Raw genomic sequence first — 27,519 nt, 5'->3', positions numbered from 1 at the left:
ACCCATGGCTTGAAAAGGTTGGCCAATGATCTCATCTAAAAGAACAACATCTCCCAGCATCCTACGCGCCTGGGTTGTCTCACGTGGTCTTCGGCGAGGAGGAAGAATGAAGTCAGACGGAAAAACGCAGCAGGGCTTGAAATTAAACACTGTCTACTGGTGTGGTGTGCTATGCTAAAAGAGTACGCTCCTATGCATTTCCTTGTCGTTTATACTTGTAACCCGCTAACTGGTAGCAGCGTCTTGGATTAATAGGAAAGCTACAAACATCCACTGTTACCATTCCGATTAGATGAGCAAGCATCTAAACCCGGTTCTGCAAGGTAAGTTAAATGAATGTAACTTAACTTGGGCAACAAGCAGCTGACTTAACTATTTAATTACAGTAGGTGCCAGTTCGTTACATTAAACTAACGCTAAAATACTCAAGTTGTAAAATGAACTACAACAATGAAGGTGGTATAAAGCCACTCCCGGGGCTCCGTAATGTGTTAGTCGATCGAGGAAATATTTGAACATTGCATCGTTGTACCAGAGATGCATCCACTTTTGGGTCACACATTTGGAGGGTGAGGTTCCAAACAGTGACGTGTGTAATTGTTATTGTGTGCATTAAATTAGAGTGGATATGAAATATCCATCTTTCTAGCCTCATTGTCCTCATGATGTTGGCACGTTTCGTCATCGATAATATGTATATTGCATTGGTTATTTCGTGCTTCCTAGTCCGGCGGCTTAGTGAAAGGATAGTGCAATTGCGGATAAAAGCGTAATTTTTTGCATGATGGTTCGTTAGGGTCAGTTATTGAATTTTAGCCTAGGAGCCCTTGTCAAATATCTATTTTAAATATCAAATTGCAAGACATTATTATCAATGCAATATGTGAAAATCCGCCTAGTATTTTTCAGACTATATACATCATAAAATGATCAGATTATTTCCAAATGTGATAAAGTTGACTTATTTTGACATTATTAAAGTCACAGAACATGAAATATCATCAATAACACCTTTATTGCAATGAAGAATACATACAAATGAACTATAACTCTCGCCACACCATCCAGGTGGCCAGTTGTCCGGGTGGCCACTTGTGCAGGGTGCCCACTTGTTCAGTCAGACTACATTTTGGGTGCGGTACTGAACCATACTGTAGCGTACTGTACTGTGCCATACTGTACCGTACTGTACAATACTGTACTGTTCCAGACTGCACTGTACTGTACTGTACTGTACTGTACTGTACTGTACTGTACTGTACTGTACTGTACTGTACTGTACCGTACTGTACTGTACCATACTGTACTGTACTGTACTGCAATGTACCATACTGTATGTTACTGTACCATACTGTACTGTACTGTACTGCAATGTACCATACTGTATGTTACTGTACCATACTGTATGTTACTGTACCGTACCGTACCATACTGTACTGTACCATACCGTGCTGCTGTGTGTGCGTGTGCGTGTGTGTGTGTGTGTGAAGTGAAAAGGGGAGGGGTCGGTGAATGTGGAAATTGTGATATAATTTGCGTCACAGCAAAATGTTGCACAATAACAGTATGGCACACAAAAGCAATATTTGTACAATACATATGACAGGTGAGCGGAGGCAATGTAGTGCAGATGGATTCCTGTGGCATGTAGAATTTGTTTGTGCTTCTTCTGTAGTATATGTCCTTAGACCTTCAGCTCCATTGCAGCAAGCCAGTCCAGTGTGTCATTGTCTAGGTCAATTAAGCCTTGATCACTATTTGGTGGCCGGTATGTGGGGCAGCTGGTCAGCACGTGTTCCACAGTCTGTAATGGATCCCCACATTCTCAGTGGGCACTGTCTGTGAGACCCCACTTCTGCATGGATGCACCAAAGCGTCCCACACCCGTCCTCAGGCGGTTGAGGGTTGTCCACTCCCTGCGGGGGAGGCGCTGGCCAGGAACATCTGTGAGATCCTCGATGTAGTAGTGAAGCCTGGAAGGATCTGCTGCCTTCCACTGGTCCCTCCATCTGCCTTCACCCAGGAAGCCTTGGAGGTGTCGGCTGGTGTTGTGCCGAGCAGTTCCTGGGCCTGATTTGGCGAGTTGCTTCCCTTTTGTAGAGGTGGAACATTGTTGCTACAGTCTTCTCAACACTGAGCTTGAGGCGGCAGTCCTTCAGGTATGAAGAAAGGGTGTTCATGTCCTCCGAGAGGCCTTCCCCTATACTTCCCAGGATGGCTTGCTGAGCAGAATTGCCAAGTTTCGTAGGAGAAGCCGGACGGATAAATATATTGGTTTGCTCCCCCTTTCCATTATAGTACAAGGATATGCATCATAGTGTGAAACATGTTATAGAGCTGTGCTTTCTGCCTAGCTGTCACAATTGCATTTGCAAAGTGGGGAACAGTCCAAATTTGTATTACTGCATTTTCAGGTACTACACTACAGTCACCTTTACAGGTGCATCTGATCAGCTCTCTGCAAGCTCTGGAAACCTCTGGAATGGTCAGCCAAACTGGCACCCATGACCTTTCTTCCTTAACCCACCCATAGTTCTGTGGAGAAGGAATCACTTGGTGGCTTCGTGTGCTGGTGGCCCAGATGCCCGCTTGGTAGACTGCAATAGCCTAGGCCCTAGGGGAACCCAAATCTCGAGCCCTGCCTATGTTTCACGCATATTCCGGTTGTGACACAACATATGCCTTAATAGCCGGGGAGCCAGTCACCCAAAATTTGAGAGGACCTGTGATGTCATAACATACTTTTTATTTGTGTTTTTTTTTCTATTCATTTGGTCAGAGCAGACCTCTCATTCTGTGTTCCTTAATGACCAAGTTAATAGAAAAAACACAAATAAAAAGTATGTCATGACATCACAGGTTCATCTCTATTCCCGCTCCCCGGCTATTAATGGAAAGGGTAAGAAGTCAGCTTGGCGGACCTGGCAAGCCTATGATGCTGCCTGCGACAGAAACATTCGTCAATCTGGCAAAGCATCCCTTCCAGCAACTAGATGTTGACTGCCAGCACTTCCGGGAACTTGAAAGACTGACAGTAATTTTGTACGACAAATCCAGTCCTTTGAGCTCCATCAACGAAAAAAGAAAATAGCTCTTCTGTGAACAAAATCGAACGATAGAGAAATTACCTCCCACCCAGGGTGCACTCACATGTGAAACGGGCAGTCTACCAAGCAGGCATCTGGGCCACCAGCACACAAAGCCATCAAATGATTCCTTCTCCACAAAACTATGGGCCAAGGAAGAAGGGTCATGGGTGCTAGTTTACTGACCATTCCAAAGGTTTCCAGAGCTTGCAGAGAGCTGATCAGATGCACCTGTAAAGTTGATGTATACCTGCCAATGCAGCAATGCAAATTTGGACTGTTCCCCACTTTGCAAATGCAATTGTGACAGCTAGGCAGAATGCGCACAGCTCTATAACATGTTTCGCACTATGATGCATATTCATTTGTATTCTTCATTGCAATAAAGGTGTTATTGATGATATTTCATGTTCTGTGACTTGTATATGTCAAAATAAGTCAACTTTATCACATTTGGAAGTAATCTGATCATTTTATGATGTATATAGTCTGAAAAATACTAGGCGGATTTTCACATATTTCACATATTTCATTGATATTGATAGTCTTGCAATTTGATATTTAAAATAGATATTTGACAAGGGCTCCTAGGCTAAAATCCTTTAGCATGACATAAAGAAGCCTCATACAAAATTTGGCGCTTTTATCCGCAAGTGCACTATTCTCCTAAAAAAGTGCACTAAGCCTCTGGACTATCCACTGTAGCCCAAACATAGACTCTCGTAGAGGTTTTTTTCGATTCTGACGAATCTCTCAAGTCTATGTTTGGGCTACTTCCACTGGCTATCAGCTCTTCTGTCACACTGACGCACGCACTAATGCCAGCGGTGCCATGCCAGTGGAAATGTGGCTTTAAGCTGGTAATCATGTAGCAGAAGCTGCAGAACCCCCCCCTGTTATGTAATAATACATGACATGGGACCATTGCTGTCACGGATGTCGGATAATTTGATAACATGCTCAGTTTAATTGATAAATATAAAAGGATACAGACGGATACAGACATGTTGTGGATGTGAATTATGGGCATAACCTCAGCGTTAAAAGGGAATGCCCCCCCCCCCCCCAACAACTGTCACACTGTTTACCCAGTGACTTAACCCACATTAACCTATTGAAAAGAACACTTCCCTCATCCCACATTAGCCTTTCATTCTTGCTACATTTCCTAATTCCTCTTCTCACTGGGTGTAGTTATGTCAGCGCTCTCTTGGCTTAAAGCCAGTGTGTAATGGCATTCCTATTAAAATAGAGTGGGTGTGATGCCACCATGCACTGTCCTCTGTTCAGTAATAAACACTTGTCCACAGTAGGGTCAATACACTTCAATTGGAGCTCATGGTGATTAGGGCTGGGCAATGCGGATTGCAGATCTGATCAAATTCAAATACTGTGTGTTACTATTGTTGTGTTATTGCAGGGAGTGGGGGCTTTCACAAAATATTTACTTCAGGAGATTCTTATACATATTCATCAGTAATGCATATTTACTTTAGGAGATGTGATATGTCCAGCTTTAAGTGAAGGTGCAAATTGTGATTGGCCGAAATGACATTTGTGAAGATTTGATTGGTTGAGCACGGAATGTGATATGATGTATGATGATAAGAGCGCCCGTCACTTCGCACAGGTGTGATTTTGTATATTCATCATCAGTAATGCCTGTCTAACTTAAGTGTGTAAAAATGCATAATAGAAAAGTAACAATGATACTGTATTTAATAACTTTTGAAGAAGATAAGCCATAGCCCTGCTGGAATAACTGTTAAATAAACCACCAATTTGTGTAGTGATGTAGGCAATTTGTAACCATCTTACACATGTTTAATACTGGAAAAACATGAAAAACACACACGCATCCTGCCACTTCACCACAAACGTTACTTCTGCTGCCATGAATTGTTGGGCACAGCTATTTAATATCAATGTTAACCATATTTCTACTTTGATTTTTGTAAAAGTATGACAATATTTGCAAAGCAATGACTGATCAAGTGTATTGGTGCTTCCCCTTTATGCTCCAAAGCATGCAGCCTCATCATCAGCCTCTTGTTTGTGGTGAGCTTTACTTCTATAGGCCTGTTCTTTCCGCTTACTGCTTGAGTTGCACTTTTTGGTGCTGAATGGAAGAATTTCACAGGTTTGTTTACCGTTTTTTGTCTTCTTCTATGGCATGTCTTTGTCCAAAATTGTCCTTGTTTATCCTGTCATGTTATCAATGACCGTGTTCTATGAGATCTGACATGAAGATATATGTATACCTGTATAATATATCAGATGCGTATCTATAATAAGGCGAGGGCAGGCGTCTGCCTGTCCGAATCAATTTCTAGTCTGGCCAAAATCCATACAATGAGAAAAAAAGAGGACAAAAACAAGACCTGAGAACTATTAATGGACAGCTGATTGGCCGTTGCGGTAGAGCGTAACCGTCAATCACCCATTGGAATGTAAATGCATGCCTTTCAGCCTTTGTATCCTACTCGTCTGGCAGGTATATCTCTTTGAAAACCTTTAGTGCTACGATTGTGCGCGGGGAGACGACACATCTTGTCTGCCCAAAACGTAATTCCTGGATACGCCACTAATATATGCAGACCAAGGAGAACTTTCCTTAGAAGAGGAAGGGACCGCACACTCCAGAGACGCTCGGACAAGATTACATTTGCTTCATGCTGTTTTATTGCACGGCGCGTTTCGCTGTGTAGGCTTCGTCAGGTGCTTTGCATGCAAAGCACCTGACACGGTCCCTTCCATATATATATATATATATATATATATATATATATATATATATATATTCACATGTATGTGGCACATTATACGTGGCTTTGCAAAGCTATATATGTGTGCACACACACACACACACACACACACGCGCATCCTGCCACTTCACCACAAACGTTACTTCTGCTCAGGTGATAGATTCACTAGACCAAAGTGCATATATTTAGCTGGAGTGGGGACTGTGTGCATACCACACAATCAGTGAGTAACCACACACACACACACACACACACACACACACACACACACACACTTGCGTGTTTTGGGTGTGTCTGTGGTAACCATGGTTATCAATGCCTGTTCACTCACTTCACTGGTCACACCACGTGAATATATATATTTGTTGCTCCTGTTCTTGCTCTGAGTCTTGCCCTGATGATTTAATAAATAATCACCTGATGATTTAATCATCAGGGCAAGAATCAGTGATGAAGACCATCAGTGAAAAACACTGAGGTCGAAACAAGTCGGCTTTTATGGAATAAACGTTTTTAATTTCTCTGCTCCACATTGAGTGCTCGGATCGTCTTTTTCTTCTTTCTTTCGTTTTTTTAAGTACAATATTTACTGTCTCTCTCAGATCCGTCCCAGATCCCCTGAGATTTGCAGTCCAGTGCCCGGAACCTGCAGCATACGGAACCAAACTACAAGCCCTTCCGCTACTATATTATCACCAACATTACTGATCTAGTCCCACGCCACTATGGCTAGCGGAGACACTGTCAGGCTCCGGGTCTTCTCACTGAACTGCTGGTGAGCACATTTGTTTTGTTCTTCCTTTCTTCCATCCCATAATGTTAGTTGACACAGTAATCTAATGCTGCCCTATCTTGTGTTTTACAGGGGAATCCGTTACCTCAGTAAACACTGTCCACAGCGCTATGTCATGATTGGCGATCTGTTGTCCAGGGAACAGCATGACATTGTCTTACTGCAGGAGGTCGGTGGAAAATGAGCACATGTTACTCGCTGAATCACTCTCTCAGACCTTTTCCTAATTACTTTCACTCCGTCACAGCAGGGAGGTTTGCTAAGTATGTGCTGAAGTATTTATGTTGTGGTGTTGTAGCTAAAAATATGCCTCAAAACTAAGTCATAGACCCTAAGAGATTTTTGTGATTTAATATACGTCAATGTATGTTATCCATGTTTGATCAGTTCCCTTAAAAGCTGCTATAAGCAATAATATGTCAACATTTTAAGAAAAATGTAGTCTCTGTGACTCATCTAGGGGCCGCAATCTGCATTCAAAGATGTTCCTAGAAAGTTTTTTTGGGAGCGTTCTACCCATTGCTGGCTGTCTGAATACCAAAAAAAAAGGTAATTAAAAATGTGACATTATTGCTTATAGCATCTTTATAAAGGTTTGATGCAATGTGTTTGGGCAGTCAGGTTTTTAAGCATGGAAAAAAAGCAGGAATTGAACTGGATTTGGTTTAGAAAAATAGTGGGCCAGACTGTAGGTGTACAGGTACCACCAAGTTAAGGCAGAAAATTGGTTTTCTTTACAGAAATAAAGCTAACTTCCCAATGATCTGTAGGAAAAGGGTTGTTGATGCTGTTTTTATGTCTGTTCTGGACTACGGTGATGTAATTTATAGAAATGCTGCCCTTACCTCACTCAGCACTAAGGTTTATCACAGGTGAAAACTACAGCACTCACCATTGCACCCTCTATGATAAAGTAGGTTGGTCTTCCCTCTCTGAGAGGAGAACCATGCACTGGCACCAGTTTATCTTTAAAGCCATTGGTGGGAAGCTACCATCGTACATCACGTTGCTGTTCAAATGGAAAAGAAATACTCGCCAGACCCGTTCAAGTGATTGGCTAAACTAGAGGTCCCATCCGTACAAACTAGGAAAATCAGCTTTTTGCTTCGATGCCCCCACCACATGGAACACTTTACAGCAAACATTGAAAATTGATACCCCAATATCTTATGGTCAATTTAATAACCTGCTTCTGAACCTCCCTACCTCAATATGTAACTGTTTTTAACTTTTTGTTTTGTCTCAATGTCTGTATAATATGTCTCTCTGCCTTACGTGAAGATTTGATTTGTGTTTTATACCTGCATGTCTTAAATTGTTTTATATATTGTATGTAATCTCGTCAGCATTGAAAATGAGGGAGAATCTCAATGCTCTTTCGAGAATAAATAAAGGTTTCAATCAAGAGGTCATAGAGAAGAGAAGAAAATATAGTTTTCTATGTTTTTTCTTTTTTTGTGTGCAAAAGAAATCTGACTGTGCCATAATACTTTTTTTTCTCCCAGGTATGGAGCGAGTCAGACTTTGTCTCTCTGAAAAAGAAGCTTGCAAGCAGCCATACCCACTCTCATTACTTCAAAAGGTATTTAGATAACTGTTTAAGCCAGTGCATTTAGAGCTTTATTCCGTGCCTTTGATGAAAGTTTGCAAAGAAGTCATTAATACAAATCATGTAACTTTGTGAAACCTAATACATTGTCTCGGTGTCAAAGCCTTCTAACTGCTTGTCAATTACCTTGTCTTGGAAACATATCTCACATTGAAGTCAAGTCTCAAAAGAGGTGGATTAGCTACTACGGTACTATACAAAGGATTTTCTCTATATTTTGCTACTTAATGCTGTCTTGACCTCCATACCAAAGCACAAGACTGGGATTAATCAAAACACCTGCTTTTGTAATCCCTTTAGAACAGTGGTTCCCAAACTTTTCAGGTCGAGACCCAAAGAGAGATTAGACATTGTCCCGGGGACAAGCTATTTTCACTACTTCTTAATTATTATTGTTTTTATCTATGGAATTTCTTAGATTTTATATATATATATATATATATATATATATAATTATTTTTTGTAGAAAAAGAAAATGGGATGTTTACCCGTGACGTGACCCGTAAAAATTGGTCCGTGAGTGACCTACAAATGGACCCACTGACCCACTGTTTGGGAACCAATGAAAAAGGAAAAACAAAAGAAACTTGAAGAAAACATTTTCTAACGCCAAGTTCTTACATATTTTTGGCGGCTCACTACTATTTGGCATAATTGTATAGGTTTTCTTTTTGGACTATTAATGTTTGCACTAGATAATCTATTGTATAGCTTGGATATACTGTACCATATCATTACACTGAAAACTGAGTATATAACTATTCATTTATTATGAGACATGATAATGTTCTTCCTCTTGTGCATTGATCACATTGCTGGTAAATTCAGCCAAGTATGTACATGGTTATAAATGCATGCAAACCTCATATACACATTGTTTTCCTCTTGCCCACAAGTGGAGTCATCGGGAGTGGACTAGCGATATTCTCCAAACACAGGATCCATGATGCCTTTCTTTACCGTTACTCACTTAACGGCTACCCATACATGGTAAGTACGGAGAATTTTGATTTCAGATACTAGCTAAAAAAAATAAAGTAATAAATATAAAAATAAATAATAAAATAAATGTGTTTTGGGAATCTTGTGATTGTGACCAGTAAAGTTTTGCAGACCACACCAAATGAAACATGGGCAATTTGTCTGCAAATGTTGCTGTGCCTGCGACACTTCGATATGCAATATGGCACCGTTACTGGTGCAATGTTTTATAAATAAAGTTTCTGTTTTTCCCCATTCCACAGGTCCATCAAGGAGACTGGTTTGGAGGTAAAGCTGTTGGAATGGCCATCTTAAACATAGGCAGTCTGAAGGCACATGTCTATGTGACTCATGTAAGCTTGTCTATGAAACCCATAAACCCATCTTGCACACACACACATCATTTGAGCTAATTGCAATTATTTTGCATAATTCTTAGAATTGTTTTCATCTGTATGAAAATCACACTCGTGTGAAGTGAGGGGCGCACCACCTCTTTATACAAACATCGTACTCTGCTTGTTTAAAGTGCCCTAAACAAACATTAAAAGGTCCATAGACTTGGCTGCCATAAGTCATTTCCGAAAGCCAGGCATTGGAGGGAATGGCGCCCCTCAAAAACAGCTGGATGAGGAACAGAAAGCCAGGCATTGGAGGGAATGGCGCCCCTCAAAAACAGCTGGATGAGGAACAGAAAGCTCTGCCCTGTTTCCATGTCGTTGCCGACATTCTTTTATCCACTTTCAACTTTTGCACACGTTTTTTTTTTTCAATGTATTTTTATTGAGGCTCTGAGATTTCACAACTGTTCAATCACAATTCAATGTATATAGAACCACACATTTTTCTTTTTTCAACATAACATAACATAGGAAAACAACAAGAACCACAATACGGACATTACAATGCACAGACAAAAAACAAACAAACACAAAAAAAAGACAACGAGTACACCACGAGTACACCACGAGACATGATTACATTACAGGTCACCAGAGTCTTTGTTATTCACTACCGTTCAATAAGGTACATTGAAGCACAGTCTAGAAGGGTCCACTGTATCAAAGACTGGTTCCCATACCTTCGTGAACCCTTCCATGTTATCACGGAGGAGATAAGTCAGTTTCTCCAGAGGAACCACAGTCATTACCTCCTTGTACCAATCATCCAGTGTAAACTTTTGCACACCTTATCAGCTCAGGCACGGGTGTGTTGAGATAGAGCAAATGTTAAGATAAAATAGAATAACCAACACACCATCTAACTTGTATTATCCCGTCATGGATGAAATGAAACGAGATGCCTGAGGAAGGTTTCTTACTTTATTGAGCAAGTGAAGACAGTGTAATTTATCTAACCATGGTCAACATGGCATCACTATTTGGGGCATTTAGGGCAAAAGTTGGTTTGGAATATAAGTAAGTAAATGTAATACATTTGTCATAGCTCTGCACTTAGTGTTTGCAAAGTCTAAAAAGCAAACAGAAATATGCTTTTCATTTATATTTATTACTTTCCTCTGTTCAATGCTTAAAAATCATGAATTAATAAATCATATACATTATTTGTAAGACAATTGTCAACTGCAATGTCATGATAGCGACAGCCCTATACACACATGCAGTGTATACAGTAGGTATTGATGATGCCGTGGGTATTCTTGTGTGTGTTGTCTTTAGTTGCATGCAGAGTACTGTAGAGAGAAGGACTCCTATCTACCTCACAGAGTGGTCCAGGCCTGGGAGCTGCAACAGTTCATCCGGTAGGGGGGTCTTTAAAGCAACGCTTCTCAAACATTGTAATGTGTATTTTGCTGCGGACCTGCCCCTATCTGAAAGACTTTTATGTCAGGGATTCCATACAAGAATTGTGTCACCTGATTTTGTTGGGGGGCCCCCTGGAAGGAACCCCATTTTAGAACCACTGCTTTACAGACCAGAGTAGACCATCTAACCCATTTAGGCCTGACCTCAACATTTTAAAAAAATATTCTAAATCCTCCAGTTTTCTGAAATAAATAGCAGACCTACAAGCTCGTAGCGCGCCACTCGGTGGCGCGCTATGAGCTTGTAGATCTGCTATTTTTCAATAGCTAAATTATAACATAATGTTTAAAACACCAAAAGGGGTTCCCGCCCAAAAAGGGCTAAACACATCATTTTCTACTCACTGCAACAGCCTTATAACATACATAAACATTTAGCTGATAATTGCCAGAGTTGTAGATAACATAGCTGTGTATGTTTGTTTTACATGTTGTGCAAAGTTATTAAAATGCCATTGAACTTGCCTGAATAAACATAGTCAATGTTGGCTTAACAAAACTGCATGGCTAATACATCACAGGCATTTACATGTGTAATCAAGTCATAACTTAACTAGTTAACTTAATATGCCAGACCACCACTATGGTCCTTTTTTAAGCACATGAACCCTTGTGACCCTATTCTGGGTAGAACATTTGGTAAAACTATTTTTTTGGCAATGAGATTTGAGGTAGAAAAGGAAGGCCAATTAATTATATAGGGTTTAGGTGGTTACATTTTAATGTTTTCTTGCATGTCATAAACACAGTAAAATCTCTAATGTTGCCAGTTCCTGGACAAAACGGAGTGATTTATAGTGCTCACTTAGTTCCACAAAAGTATTTTTAAACACAGCAAATACTCCTAACCACCATTCTGTTGCTTTCCAATTTTGCATTTCCTGGTTTATTAGCCATACCTCTGGTGGAGCAGATATGGTGATTCTTGGTGGGGATCTCAACATGCACCCTCAGGACCTGGGCACCAGACTACTAAGGACCTACACAAGTCTACGGGACTCTTATGTAGAGAGTGCTAAGTTTGATGTAAAGAGACACATGAATCAATGTAAATCATTTACAGTATATCTGTGCCATGTCGTGAAAGTATTTCATCAACAGGTGGCATCTAAAATGTTTGGAACTTCTGTTGCAGGGATGCGAGGATGGGTTGACTCTAATAGCAGATAACCCTTTCATTAGCAAGAAAGAGATTGTCCCATTTGAGAAGGGAATGCGGATCGATTACATCTTGTTCAAGGTATGAGGAGTGATTTGTATATTTGTCTAGTCATATTATACCATGATGTAACATTGTAACATCATGTAGCATTGTGATGTAACGCCTCAATGTGGAAGCACTGCTAAATAGGATTCTCCTACATTTTGCGATTACCAGGGAGCATCCAAGGTGGACGTTCAGTGTGAGTCCTTGTCTACTACCAAAGGCTCGGTCCCTGACCACCCGTTCCCATACTCTGACCACGAGGCTCTGACTGCAGAGCTGAGACTGGAGCCAGTCAGCCAGACCCAGGCTGGAGATGGCCAGAGAGCAATGGAACCTGATTGCACTGCAGGTACCTTTTTATGGCTATCTGTGTTAGTCATTTAGTAAAGGCACTAGGGGAGCCCCTGGTGGCTCTGCCGGGTTAATGCGCCAACCACAGCGAGAGGCTCAGGAGTTTGATTCCTCCTTCAGGACCTGGTATTCTCTGAAATCACTATCATGTCCATCTATTTTCATTGTTATTTCGTACTTGGAGACTTAGTTTAATCTCGATTCCTAAAAAAATGGCTAGATGGCATGTTCAGTAGGTGAGCAGCTATAGCTATAACCAAGAACAGCAGCAACAACAGTATACTGTAGCGTTTAGCAACATTAAAATTGGCATATTCTTCTTTTACAAATCCATACTGCACCAAGCCTACAGATGCATATCACATCTCTTCCACCACAGAATCCATGTCAGTATTGTTGATCACTTCTCTTAATAAATGGGTCTGTTGAAAGGCTCTTCAATTGCATACTGTGAACTCAAAACATTTATAAAGAGATCATTTACAGACTGTACAGTATTTATTCCAAATATTGTTGTTCACACTGGCATTTGAAGCTCCACTTCCACATAGCTGTTATTGCAAGACCTCAAAGGGCCATTGTCATGTTGCATAAGCATATAGATGGAGGGGTACATTTCCTCATAGCCTGAGTTTATGAAATAGACAGAAAGCAACATTGGTCAAGGGTGTATTTTTGCAAAAGGTAACGTACACTCGTACAGTAATTTCAATGCAAATAAATACATTTAATTTACCAATCTGTCAATTTGCTGTGATTATAGCCCATATAACGATCATAAATGGAAAATGGTGCATTTATATAGCGCCTTTATCCAAGGCGCTTTACATAGATTGTGCATTACATTCACCCATTCACAGTTTACACACACATTCATACACCAATGGCGGCGGAAACCATGCAAGGCACCAACCTGCACATCAGGAGTAATTAGGGGTTCAGTGTCTTGCTCAAGGACACTTCGATACTAACTCTGGGGGAGACCGGGTTTGAACTAGCAACCTTGCGGTTACCATCCAGCCACCCCTGAGCCACCGCCGCCCCATCATATCTCACATCAAATGTTTGTCAGCATGGACTTTCGGCGCAGCATACTCTATATAGATTTGACTGGAATATTTTGTAAAGACAAACATTGACTATGTATCATATTCAATTGGGTTAACAGATTACAGGGGCAGGGCTTTCCCAGTTCTCACAACATCAGGAATACACATATCCTGATATTTAGTTGATCAGTCATTGTACGGATATAACTAAACTTTGCTGTTTCATAGCTTTGCTTAATTACTGATTCAGACCCTCCGCAAAGGGGTTATAACAAACAGGTCTGGTAACTGTGATTTAACACACACCAAGGTAACATTAATATTACTCAAACACACATAGCCTCGACGTTGCAATAATGCCCGTAAACAATCACTTGATTTTGGCCATTTTATTACTATTATCTCATAACACACTCACACACGTACAAACATACTTCTACTACACTTGTGTACAGTATAAAGCCTTATTTGCCTTGTCTGGCCCGTGTTAGATCTAATACAATAGCATGATGATCATTACAACAAAGGAACCTGAGATTGTGGCGTTTAGGTAATAACTGCGAACACAAGGGAAACACAAGATACATACTATTAATTCACAGATATAGCGACTGCATAGATGCATCATTTATGACTGAATTTAGAGCATTTAACGAACATATAACACATTAAAAGGACTTACTTAAACGCGTCATCCCGTTTGCTACATTGTTTCTGTAGGAATGAACGAACACATCGTGCCCCCTGGTATAGCTCGCCCTTTCCTCTGTCACCCGACACTTCCTATCGCCATACCATGTCCTGTCCTAGTATGAACTCGCATTCCTGGTATATAGTATTAGTACCACATTGGTAACACATTTACCCCCCAATTAGCTGTATTAATATCTACATCCCTGAGATATACTGCAATTGGTTGATAAGAGGATCTCTGTTCTTATATAACACAGAGTATTTACTGTATAGGCAGTGAACTTCATAATAGCACCAACATTCTATACATAAATGACACAACATGAAGTTACAAATATAAGCTGGGCCGGCACTTAATACTATAATGATCCCACTCACGGAATAAACCCGACACCTCCCACTTTTAGGCTACGGTTTGAAATAAACCCAGTAGGCTAAATAGATTCCCCACAATCATTTGCAAACAAAAATATTCAAACAAAAATAAAAAATAAGTATATCAATCATGCTTCTAATCGATGAACGCCTCCGGATGGCACTCACCAGTTGAACTTATGAAATAATAAACCTAGTTTACTTTCATGCACTGAATCAATTTTGATCTCAATCTGACTGTAGGAGGTAGGCACCACCGCTTTGCTCCTTACTGAGTGACAAGTATGCCTCATCACCCAGCTGCCTCAAGTAAACACCCACTGACTAGTCTTACTCGCGCAGCATGCATATGGAAGAGTTCGTTAGGGTATTTCTCAAGAGGACTTTCTAGTCTAATTCACTGATCTTCAACCGGGATTAGGACAACCAGCCGCCGCACATCACGATGGAGGATGACGGATGGCCATGCCACCACGTCTTTCACCACCTGCGACCAACTGATGGGCAGACTTGGACATGTCCGCACCTTTACGTCCCTGACGACACCCTGGTTACCTGGATTCACCTCCACGACACGACCCATCCGGAATCGACCTCGTAGAGCATTCTGGTCCGCGACCCACACCAGGTCGCCGACGGCCACGTTCCGTGCTGGAACGTGCCATTTCTCTCGGATGAAGAGATGAGGGCCCGCCAGCTGGCTCCACCGCTTCCAGAACTTGTCCACCTCGCGCTGGACCGCCCGAAGACGACTGTACGGGTAGCTAGGGAAGTCAAAGCCCAGGATGTCTCCCCTGGGCCCTGCCCGCCCCAACAGCAGAGAGTTGGGAGTGATGATGTCCACGGAATCCTCGTCGACTTGAGTTCTGGCTCCGATGGGTCTTTCGTTGGCCAGGTTAGCAGCAAGGTAGAGTAGAGTCTGGAACTCCAACGCCGACAGATCATCGGTGTCGCCGACGCTGCTCAACGCCCTTTTCAGAACATGGACGGCAGCTTCGGCCGCCCCGTTCCGATGCGGTGAGTCCGCTGGGCTAAACTCCCATGCCCAGTCGGTCCCTGCAACTGCTGCTCTTTGCTGGATCTGCTCCTTGTCAATGTCCCCTAGGAACTTGTATAGATCCTCCAGTGCTGGCCTCGCGCCAACAAAGTTCGTACCCTGATCAGACCACAACTTTTTTGGATGGCCTCTCAGAGCAGTGAATCGCTGGTAGGTCTGCAGAAAGCCTTCTGTAGACAAGTCCTCAACTAGGTCTGCATGGACAGCCCGTGAGGCCATGCAACTGAAGACCACGCCCCAGACTTTTCTCTTAATGCGTCGCTTCACAGTGCCCCTGACAGTGTAAGGACCGAACAAATCCAGCGTTGTGTACTCGAACGGAGCTGCTGGACTTGTGCGCACTGTAGGAAGATTAGCCATCACTTGACTGGATAGCTTAGCCCCCCGTTTGCGACAAAACAGGCAAGAGTCGATCACCTTACGTGCGACCCTTGGCCCCTGAACCACCCAGGCTTTCTTCCTGACTCGCAGGAGTGTCCCAGCCACGCCCTCGTGGTTTGCACGATGGGCCTCCTCACACAGCAGTGTGCTGAGTCGTGCCTCGTAAGGAATGATGGGCACGCCCTGGCTTTCTTGGTCAACGGTCTGAACCCGGCCTCGGCATAGCAAGAGACCTGTCTTGTCGTTCTTACTAACTACAAGACGGTTTAGTGTCGTTGTCGGGAAAGAAATTCCCTCTTGGGCGGCAAGGCACAGCTCCTTAAATGCTGTGTCCCGCTCTCCGACAGAGAGCACCGCCCCCCACTGTACACGACTGCCGGACTTGAATAAGCCTCCGTGGCCGTGCAACACTCTGCGGACGTAGCCAACTGCCCCGCAGAGTTTTGACAGTGTGCTGCATCTAGCCAAGTCCATTTGGTTCACAAGGCCTGACCCCCACAGCTGTTCAGTTTCGTCATTAGATGCTGCCACAGAACCCCCATCACTGACTGGTGAAGGACCCCTGCTGACCGCTGGAGACCCCCCATTGACTGGTGAAGATCTGCCACTGACTGGTGAGGACCCGCCACTGTCTGGCAGTGGCGCGGACCCCTGGTTCTTAGTTTGGGATCTAGTAACAGCAGCAGAGAATGCTTTCATTTTGAACACTTTTCTCTGCAATGTACTCACGATTTCCCGCGAGGAAGCAGCCACCTCAGCAGCTGACTTCATAGGCCATTGGTCGACTGGTCTGGCTAGGAACTCTGGTCCCTTTTGCCACAGGGAATCACTGTCTAATTGCTCAGGAGAACCCCCCCTCGTGACTAGATCAGCTACATTTTCCACCCCGGGAACCCACCACCAGTCAGTCACAGGCCCCGCCTTCTGGATTTCCCCAACCCTATTGGCGAAGAACGTTTGGAACCCATAACTGTCCCTTTGAATGGCACCCAGCACTGTCTGGCTGTCGACAAAGTGATACCACTTCTCGATTGTCAGCCTGCTATGCTTCAGCACGTACCCTTTCAGTCGTGCGGCAAAGACAGCACCGCAGATTTCAGCTTTCACTGCATCACCCTTTTGGTCTAGAGGAGCCAACTTGGCCTTTGACTCCACCAGACGAGTCTCCACCCCGCTAGCAGTTTCCCACCGCAGGTAGAGCACCGCTCCGTAGGACTCTGAGCTCCCGTCGGAGAAGGTGATGCCCCAGGGTTTCCCCACCCATCCGGGCGGAGTGATACACCTGGGGAACGTGATCGCACTCAGCTTTGCGTATTCCTCAAAAAGTTCAACCGCTCTCACGCGGAGATCGCTAGACAACGGTTGATCCCAAGTGTCTTTGGTCAATGACCCCGCCTCTTGGAACGCCCTCCTGACTAGAATAACGCCTTTCTGTTTCAGAGGCGTCACAAGGCCAATGGGATCATACAGCCCCGCTACTTGACTCAGCAACATACGCCGAGTCAGAGGATCTGGCGTCTTCTCCGCCACTTCCTGCAGAGCAAGGTTTTCCTCGCTCCGCACTTTCTTTTTTCTGGCGGAAAAGTTTATGGCAACCATGATGAAGAGGCTGTCCTCCTTCACATGGTAACCAACCCCCAGAGCCTTATTGTCCTCCTCTCTCATCTGATTCGGAAACAACATAGTCTCTGGTTTCATTTCTCCATCTCCTTCCCTCCCACTTTGGCCTGACCGTACCCAGGGCTTTAGGTGAAACCCCCCGGTAGCCAGAATGGTTTTAACCCCCGCCAGTACCTCCTCCAGCCTCTGGGGGCAGTTGTGAGATAGAAAAATGTCATCTACGTAAGCGTTCTCCACGATTACGTCCCTCTCGTCAACCATGTGGGTGAACTGAGGTAGATACGCTGTCTCGCGCATCGCTATTTGAGCTATGCTACCCGCTGGACGGTCTCCCATATTGACCCGTACAACTGCATAGTCTTCAATCTTGCTGTCAACTGAGTCCCTCCATAGGAACCGGTGCAAATGTACCTCCCGCTCTTCTAGCCAAACGGAGTGGTACATTTTGCTTACGTCGCCAATGGCGGCGTATTCCCCCTCTCTGAAACGCAGCAACACTGCTCGGATCGGGTTCAAAACATCGGGCCCCTTCAGCAGGATACTGTTCAAACTCACGCCCCGGAATTCTTGACTACTGTCCCAGACTATCCTAACTGGCGTGGAAACTGAGTGTGGGTTTGGTGCCATAAGATGGTTGATCCACCAAACAGCCCCGTTCCACATGTCCATGGCAGCTTTAGACAGCTTGACAGCAGCACCTCTTTTGAGCATCTCATGCACCTGGCTAGCATAGGCCTGGTACCACACGGGATCTCGCCTGAGACGTTTCTCAGACTTTAAGAACGTGGCCTCAACCGCCGCCCTATTATTTGGTAAAGTGGACGGGTCCTCTTTCCAAGGATAGCTCGCGTCCCAATGCGACTCATCGCTGTGATGGTCGCTTGTCTTAAAAGTCAGGCCCCTCTTGACAATCTCCATTTCTCTCTCGTCAGCGAGAGACATCTCTTTGCCACCAGGGGCGCATTTTCCACAACGACAACCCCCACACAGGGGATCGCATGCCGCGCCAATACTGTCCCAACGCCACCAAGACAGTGCCGCGCTGGTGTCGGTATGGCATGTAGCAGCCTTAATTTCAACGGCTCCACCTCTCATTGAAAGAGCAAAATGGGTTGACGCCCACTGTCCTGTGATCATTTCACTGGCGTCGAATAGAGACGGATGACATCCGCTAACCGTCTTACCCAAAATCCCCGACCACAGTACCAAATCTCCACATCTAGCCAACCGCTGTGGGGCTAAACGACCCTCACGCGCACTGATAAGTATTTCCACTACCAGTGGACGTCTCAACTCCTCCGGATCGGTGCCCGGGAAAAGATCTGCAATGCGCCTAGGATTAACTGGACAATTGATCTTTGCAATCTCATTCAGACCATAACAAGTCATGTCATGGTCCAGTGGAGAAGAGCCCTTTTCCCCCATTGTCTTCAACTTAATGGAGTATTTTTTCGTCTTGAATGTCTTTCTCATCCCCCCAACGCCCTGCACGCTCAGAGTGACAGGTCTTCCTTTCAGCCCGAGCCTGTCTGCAGCTTTGTGGGTGATATAATTCGTATCAGAGGCGAGGTCAATCAAAGCCCCCACCCAATCACCGCTTTTCGTGGTTACTTCCAGCGTCATCATCAGAGCAGGCATCTCTCCGCCCTCAGTGCAGCCTGTCGCGGCTGTATTGTTCGTGTAAGCTTTGCGCACTATAGCTAGTTGCTTTGGCGTCAACTCGGCCTCAGCAAGCTTAAGTTCAATTTCATGTGTAGGCCCACGTGAGTCCCTCCCCACGCTACTAGCCCCCCCTCTCGCGCTGTCACTATTATTACTAGTGCTACTATCCCCATTACGTGGACGCGCCTTGGGGCACAACTTGAAATTATGAGGAGGCGACGAGCCGTCCTTTTTGCACTCACTTAACCTACACAGGAAATTGTCATTGCGCACTCTGCATTGGCCGTCATGTAGATATAAACACTTAAAGCATGCTTTATGTTTTTTCGCATACGCACGCCGGCCTTCAACGTTGGCTTTCATGAACATTTTACAACGGAACAATGCCCCTGAGTGATCGCTCTCTCCGCAGATTACGCACGAACCCCGCGCCTCCTCGCCGCTAAACGTAGCCCTTGTCGAAGCACGCTTCTCGCGCGCCCCGTTCCCCGGCTTATCATTCTGGCGGTCATTATTACGGCTACGTGGGCTCGGATCACTTCGTTTGGTCCCTATGCCTTTTGCATTTAATTGTTCTTGTTCAACGAGCACTTTTGTATGCTCGCGTAAGAAGGCAATGAAATGCGGGAACCTGTTTTGGCTATCAATATTATTATTTGGATTACAACGCATCACAAGCCACCGTTCTTGCATTTCTGGCGGCAATTTAGCCTCTAAATTGTGAATGACGAGCTGATTCTGAATGACGTCGCCAGCATTCAGATCCGCTAGATCCAGCACCGATTGCTCTATTAATCTAACAAGATGTAATGTCTCCTTTGGCTGGCCACTGCTTACAGCGGGCACACTTTCCAATTTCATTATAATCTCCTTGACAATCTGTCCTACGTTTCCGTAGTGGAGTTCTAATTTTTGGTAGACCTCATCTGAAGTCTGGCAATAATCAAGCCTTAATTCATCATTTATCCTTTTATCAATGGAATCAATCAGTAGCTGGTAACGCATGTCATCACCCCATCCAGGATTGTCAAAGAGTGCATAAACCCTATGCCACTGTTTCTTCCATCTGAAGTATTGCATGCGTTCCCCACTGAATTGGGGTAATTTCATAGGCTGAGCAGCCAGTTTGCTACCGGCTGACTTCTTTCCTCCATTGTCAACGGCGAGAGGTACACTTTCTTGTTTAATTTCCTCTTTCATTTCTATTTCTATTTCGCCTTTGTGCTTTAAATCCTGGAGATTGGCACTCTTAAGTGCCTTCAAAGCATATATCTCAGCTAATACCTTGGCCAAATTCTCGTCAGAAATGCAACCTTCCCAAGAGTCTAGTAACGTCTGCATGTCTGTTAATGATCGCTCGATTACACTCTCTAGCCCGTAAATAAGACTTAGGTTAATATCCTGTTCTTCGTAACGGGCAGGACGCGCTCTGTCTGCTGCCTCTGCCGCCCACTTGAGGGCGCGCCGCACAGACTCTTCTATGAACCGCTTCCATAAGTTTTCCTGCAATTCTGTCCGAGCCAAAAGATAGGATATCTTTGCGGCATTGAGTCTCGTACTAACGGTAGCTATGTCCATAGCGTTTTCATCAGCCTCTTCCAATGCACATTTATAATCCGTGCTACAGGTTAGAAGCTCATCAAAACCTATATCCATGTCTTTCAGTAAAGCCTTAAGTTCACTTTCGGACTTATGGGCAGCCGTACTTTTGGCTTTGGTTGTTAACCTTGTTAACGCGCCTTGGCTCGCCGAGCGCGCTTTCTTTAACGCATCTAAGGCTGCCATGGTTACACGAGACTACTCGCTCGCCCCCCCCCACCAACCTTGTCTCTCTTTTTAGATGGCCGGTCGGCGTTCCTCTCTGGCGGCCAGTCGTGCTGTGAAACATACACAATGCGTAGCCCCAATTCCTATGCTATTAGCGTTAGCATTGGCTAGGCTAGCCCCAACAACATCCAACTGGAGTTACCCTCCTTTAGCTTAGCATTAGCGTCAGACAGCCAGTTAGCCACCGTTAGCCTAATGCTAGTTGGTTGCTAGGCACAATGCAATGTCAATGGGAAAGTGGCTAGCTCCTTGCTTGTTTACAATTTAGCTTGGTCTGGTATACCCCCCAAAGTCAATGCACAGTTCCTTTCTGCAACACACAATTTCAGCGATATTCCCCCCAATGCACAAGCACTCATGTGGGCACTGAAACTCTTTATTTAGGTCGGCAAAACCGGATGCTTCCTAGCACCCAGGGCACAACCTCTTTAGCAGCAGGATCACGCTGCTAGCATCCTTTCCCGAGTTAACTCAGGTCACCTTGGTACGGCACGGATGATTCCCGCAGATATCAGCTACCTCCTGCAGCCTACGGGTTTCGGTCGCTGGTCCTTGGACACGGCGATCGATGACGGGTCAGCGATGCTCCGCAAACGCTGGATGGCCGTCTCTCGTTGTCTTGCTTCACAGCTAGCGTCACGCTAACAGCAGACAACCACCATTGATCACGTAGTAGCTAAGCTAACAGCTAAGCTAACACGGGCCAATGGCTTTCATTAGCATTGCGGATCACACAATGCTCGTATTACTTTGAATAGCTACGGTGAATTAAGTACCGTTGCTTCAGTAATACGTCGGTGGGTTACACCGCAATGAATTATTACTCACCGGTGATTACACACGGTTAATTATTACTATGGTGAATTACACCACATTTAATTATTACTCTGGTGAATTACAGAGCATTTAATTATTACTGTACGGATATAACTAAACTTTGCTGTTTCATAGCTTTGCTTAATTACTGATTCAGACCCTCCGCAAAGGGGTTATAACAAACAGGTCTGGTAACTGTGATTTAACACACACCAAGGTAACATTAATATTACTCAAACACACATAGCCTCGACGTTGCAATAATGCCCGTAAACAATCACTTGATTTTGGCCATTTTATTACTATTATCTCATAACACACTCACACACGTACAAACATACTTCTACTACACTTGTGTACAGTATAAAGCCTTATTTGCCTTGTCTGGCCCGTGTTAGATCTAATACAATAGCATGATGATCATTACAACAAAGGAACCTGAGATTGTGGCGTTTAGGTAATAACTGCGAACACAAGGGAAACACAAGATACATACTATTAATTCACAGATATAGCGACTGCATAGATGCATCATTTATGACTGAATTTAGAGCATTTAACGAACATATAACACATTAAAAGGACTTACTTAAACGCGTCATCCCGTTTGCTACATTGTTTCTGTAGGAATGAACGAACACATCGTGCCCCCTGGTATAGCTCGCCCTTTCCTCTGTCACCCGACACTTCCTATCGCCATACCATGTCCTGTCCTAGTATGAACTCGCATTCCTGGTATATAGTATTAGTACCACATTGGTAACACATTTACCCCCCAATTAGCTGTATTAATATCTACATCCCTGAGATATACTGCAATTGGTTGATAAGAGGATCTCTGTTCTTATATAACACAGAGTATTTACTGTATAGGCAGTGAACTTCATAATAGCACCAACATTCTATACATAAATGACACAACATGAAGTTACAAATATAAGCTGGGCCGGCACTTAATACTATAATGATCCCACTCACGGAATAAACCCGACAGTCATATGGTAGTGGGTACTTGAAGAACATGTACTATTATGTATGTAAATGTATTTGCATGCATTCCCAACTGGCATCATTCCCCCGATCTGCATTGTTCTCAAGTTTGGGTACTCTGAAACATGAATACTTATGGATGTAATATTCAATTGATGATTGATTGCAGCCACCACATTAAATCAACACCTGACCATTCCTAACCACTCTGTGATTGGTGAGACACGACCGTTTCATTAATCACATCTGTGCTGGTTCCTATGTTAGATTAAGTTTATCTATTCTGTGTTCGGTGTGAAACATAGCTTTAAGTTGGTTTGCTTCAAGATCTGTCAGTGATACATTTATCCCCCCCCCCCCCCCCCTCTTTCCGCTTATGCCATTAGGGAAGTTGGCTGAGTTGGTTGATATTGTGACAGAGGCCCGCACAGAAGTCAAGGTAGGCTTGCACTGCGCTGAAGGAATGCGCTACACGGCGGCCCGCACTGGAGTAATGGGACTAGCCCTCCTCCTCCTTGAGCTGGCCATTGCAGCCGTGCCCTGGTTGGCCCTTGGAGCAGAGCAACCTTTCCCCCGTGCCTCCTTCTACCTGCTGGGGGCACTGTGCTTTGCCATCCTGCTGACCACCTTTATGCTGTACATCTTCTATACTATGGAGGTGAAGTCTCTGCAAGGGGCCGAGGACCAGATGAGGCTTGCTGTGGGCAGCCTGCAGGAGAAACTGCGGGGATTTCCACTGGCGCGGCCCCTCGGCCCCCAGGAGCATAGCGCACTGGACACTGAACTGGAGCCTGGGACCTTTGACCCAGAGGAATAGCTTGTGGTAGCCCAATGTAAACTGAGCGACGTGGGCTGACGTGAAGGTTTGACAAACTTCTGAACTGATCAGAAGTCTTGAAGTGCTTTTGATTGTGTTTTTCTGCATGAGACATTTCAAACCGGAGGCAAACCAAGGGGACATTTCTGAAAGTTGTGCAGGACACATAAGATGCGTTTATACTTCATGTTTTACTTTTGTTAGACATACAATAGTTTGTACCTCTATGCACTTGCTCTTATGTGCTTTCTATTATGTGATAAACCAGTTTGTTTTTCCCTTTTTTAATGATGGGGAAGTTTAAAGCTTCTTGGGTCCAGTTTGCATTCCACCAATTAGAGTGGCGGGGGACCACTTATTTCTTTTAGTTTCTTCGCTTCCTTTTTATCGTCTAAAATAGATAGACCTTTTATTGATCCCTGTGTTACATAGCAGCACCACAGGAAAGAATGGAGAGAATATACTAATATGGGCATTATGCATTTGTCATGAATGGATATGTACAGACAGTACATCGACAGTGGATGTGAGTCCACACACGTCACAGAAATAATCTAACAATTTACAACTTACAAAATTCGTGGTTGTATTTTGTCTCCCTGCTGAGACATTAGATTGTGTCAAAGGCTCACTTTAGCTCACCGAATCAGCCGTTGGCAAAACAAAATTGCCTGCCGGCGGATTGCGGTCTGGCGAGACTCAGTAGCACGCCTCTTTCCTACACCCGAGAACTGGTGTGGCCAATCGGGACACGGTATGCAATATGGGCGGGCTTTGGTACAGTGACGTTCAATGCTTGAGACTGTAGTTCTTTTCACAAACATGGCTGCGCCCTGCTCCCACAGCCTCCATACATAAACGAGTTGGAAAATATATCTTATCTACAAGGAACAAAACAATTGCATAAACAGGACACTCCAATAGACCTATACCTTTTCTAAAATAACACATGTGTGCAATTCAAGCTTCTTTATAGTACCGTGGCTGGCGGCCGCTCTCAGAGGATAATATCCCGCGACAGTGTTGTGTGATATTAGTCTGGCTTATTAGCCAGGCTAGTCTCACTTGGCCACAGGATTTGACACGAATTTTCAACATTCAATTTATCCCCTGAGCAAGCAGGCAAACTATTAGCTCAATGGAAAAAAATGTCAGCGCAGGAAACCGGGTTCAAATCCGGGGTGGAAGAGGAAAGTTACATAGTGCCGCTTTAAAGCATGTTGTTGCAAATGATAGAGTGATGCACAACTCAACCCCAAATCCTACTGTATTCACGTCTTTAATAACATGTATACTTTCTTATCGATTCGTGTTCATCTGTCACAGTAGGCCTTCCCACCTCAGCTTGCATGTAATGGTGCTGCTTATCGTCGCATAGGATAGCAATAATCAACTTACTGATGCATGTTGGGAGTGATGGCAAGATCTGCACATGTAACCTCCAATTCCAGACTGTTTTTGTGGATTTGCTTGTATATTAAGAATACGAATTTATTAACCACACCTTTGGGGTACTCTTGTCACTATACATTTACCACTCCTTTGGGGTACTCTTGTCACTATACATTTCTACATACATGAAATGTATCCTTTGCATTTACCCATCCTACCTATTGGGAGCAGTGGGTGCTATTAATACTGTCTGCAGGGAGCAGAAGCCAGGACCTTCTCAGCCTCTCTACCAATTCAGATATGGCCCTGTATACTTGCTACTCATGGTTTATTATTTACTTTGATCATTTATATCAGCCCTTTCATCCCAGCCTCAGGGAACAATGTAGAAATGCTGTGGACTGCAGCATTTCTACCGGTGGTCTTTAGTGGCAGTACCTCTATTGAATTAATCACTGAATAGCTCTTGAAGAATGGGTCCTTTTTTTAATGAAATGTAGGAAATGGATCAACCCTCTGTGTCTTATTTCAAATCTTAGGCTGAACTACTTCGGCCATATTCGGCTGAACTATTCCATTGTCATTTTATCATCATGATAAAATTTGAATTGCAGTGCAGCAGTTTATTTTTGTGCTGTATGTCAGGGAGACAATCTGCACTCTTGTGCACCACAGCCCAAAGCATAGTAATGGCAATGCACTAGAAACTCTTTATCAATCAAGTACAGTGACATTTACAGTAGATTAATCTAGTTTTCAAGTCCAACGACTCCATACACTGTATATTGTAATAAAGATTATTAGTTCACCCCAAAAATTACTTATTTTCTATCAATTACAGACACCTCAAATAGTCTCCATTGAGTCTCCTGCCGGTTACTAAATTATTGGCTTAGGAATGCGACACAAAATCTCAATGAATTCAAGGCTTCATGGGATGTGTAATTGATATAAAATAGTATTTTACTCCTTTAGTCATGTGAGCCAGCCATATTCTTCAATTAACAAAATATCAGATTTATTTTATTATGTGCCGTAATGAAAAACTTTGGAATGCGTTGCCTATTTGTTATAGATGACTTGGTCAAATGTGACTGTAAAACAGATTCTACAATATCTTAATTATTTTTTAATCATTATTCCTGATTCATCTTAAAAGTTTTAAAATGTGTCTTATTTATCATGCTAGAAGAAGTCAGTTTAAAAATACCTCTTGTTATTTTCATTCCTGTTTGAAAATAGAAGAGATGATTGTGAAGGAGATTAAATGCAATAATAAAGAATGTATACTCGCTGTTACTGTGTTTGCTTTTTTGACTGTTCTGCTATTAGTCAAATCCATGTCTCTGAGGTGAACATAAATCCAATGAGCACACGCACGCACACGCGAGCACGCGCACACACACTCAGTGGACTTTTGTGGAATTTACATTGACTTAAAAGTCAATAATGTAAATTGACTCGTCAATAGGAGAATAATATAATTATTCTTCTCCTTAACCCCAAACCTAACCATATGGAATGCAGTAAAATTCAATTATACAACATTCCTGTGATATAGGCCATATTTGGGGACTATAGAGGGTATGCACGTGACATCATCACCAAACCCAGAAGTTATTCAGGAATGCCTACTGAGTGGCAAAAAAATACTTTCTGGCCTTGACAGCCCATACATCCAAACAGAAAAGTCCTATCTGATTACATTAAACACTTTCCATGTTGCTTTGCCACTCGATGGGCCATTCACTTTAAGCATGCGCAGCATACCCTCTATTCTGTCCCCAAATATGGCAGGCTACACACACTACACGTTATGTGTACAGTATTCAAAATCTAAATTGTTGTGATACCTTTTCGCCATTAGATGGCAGTGTTTCATTGCACCTGAGAGGTCTGTTGGTTGGTTATATGGGACCTTTTCATTTTTCGCGCAGACGAAATGAAAGCCTGGGTATCGAGGCGATATGGGAAGTCGTGTAAATCTGTGGGACAAAGAATGGAAGCAAAATTATATCCAGCTCAGCTGTGCGACTATTGTTGCAGTAGGCCTACCGTAGTTTGAGACTTGTACTTTATTTATACTTTCTTCATGCAATTTGAAGATGCATTGAAGAGGGGAAGAAACGTGGTATTTTAAAACAGCCCCTTTTGTTGGCCGGTTACATTTGTGATGTTGGTCAGTAGCCAATACATTTTTCACTCATGACTCACTTCTCAGCA

The 27,519-nt window shown here is 43.6% G+C and overlaps 1 protein-coding gene across 2 annotated transcripts; it reads left to right on the top strand.

The window, feature by feature from the left end:
* Positions 1-83: 83 nt before the first annotated feature.
* smpd2b (sphingomyelin phosphodiesterase 2b) lies at positions 84-26,595 on the top strand. Of its 2 annotated transcripts, XM_079510536.1 has the most exons (12): positions 84-323; positions 5,113-5,144; positions 6,454-6,626; positions 6,717-6,813; positions 8,150-8,226; positions 9,150-9,243; positions 9,498-9,587; positions 10,914-10,996; positions 11,953-12,085; positions 12,195-12,299; positions 12,438-12,615; positions 23,474-26,595. In XM_079510536.1, exons 3-12 carry the CDS (start codon positions 6,577-6,579, stop codon positions 23,902-23,904), a joined length of 1,338 nt encoding a protein of 445 aa, XP_079366662.1. In that variant the 5' UTR covers positions 84-323; positions 5,113-5,144; positions 6,454-6,576; the 3' UTR covers positions 23,905-26,595. The 2 variants fall into 2 exon arrangements, with proteins under 2 accessions (XP_079366662.1, XP_079366661.1); XM_079510535.1 differs by lacking the exon at positions 5,113-5,144.
* Positions 26,596-27,519: the final 924 nt, after the last annotated feature.

Source organism: Electrona antarctica (genome assembly GCF_951216825.1).
Source record: "Electrona antarctica genome assembly, chromosome: 9".
Taxonomy (NCBI): domain Eukaryota; kingdom Metazoa; phylum Chordata; class Actinopteri; order Myctophiformes; family Myctophidae; genus Electrona; species Electrona antarctica.
This window is presented reverse-complemented; position numbering and strand designations above follow the sequence as displayed.

What these genes read in the sequence shown, in the direction of transcription:
- smpd2b (XM_079510535.1), top strand. Translation starts at nt 6,577, where the DNA reads ATGGCTAGCGGAGACACTGTCAGGCTCCGGGTCTTCTCACTGAACTGC. An exon ending in CACTCTCATTACTTCAAAAG is followed by an intron (nt 8,227 to 9,149) that starts GTATTTAGATAA and finishes CTTGCCCACAAG; the next exon opens with TGGAGTCATCGGGAGTGGAC. An exon ending in TCGATTACATCTTGTTCAAG is followed by an intron (nt 12,300 to 12,437) that starts GTATGAGGAGTG and finishes TGCGATTACCAG; the next exon opens with GGAGCATCCAAGGTGGACGT.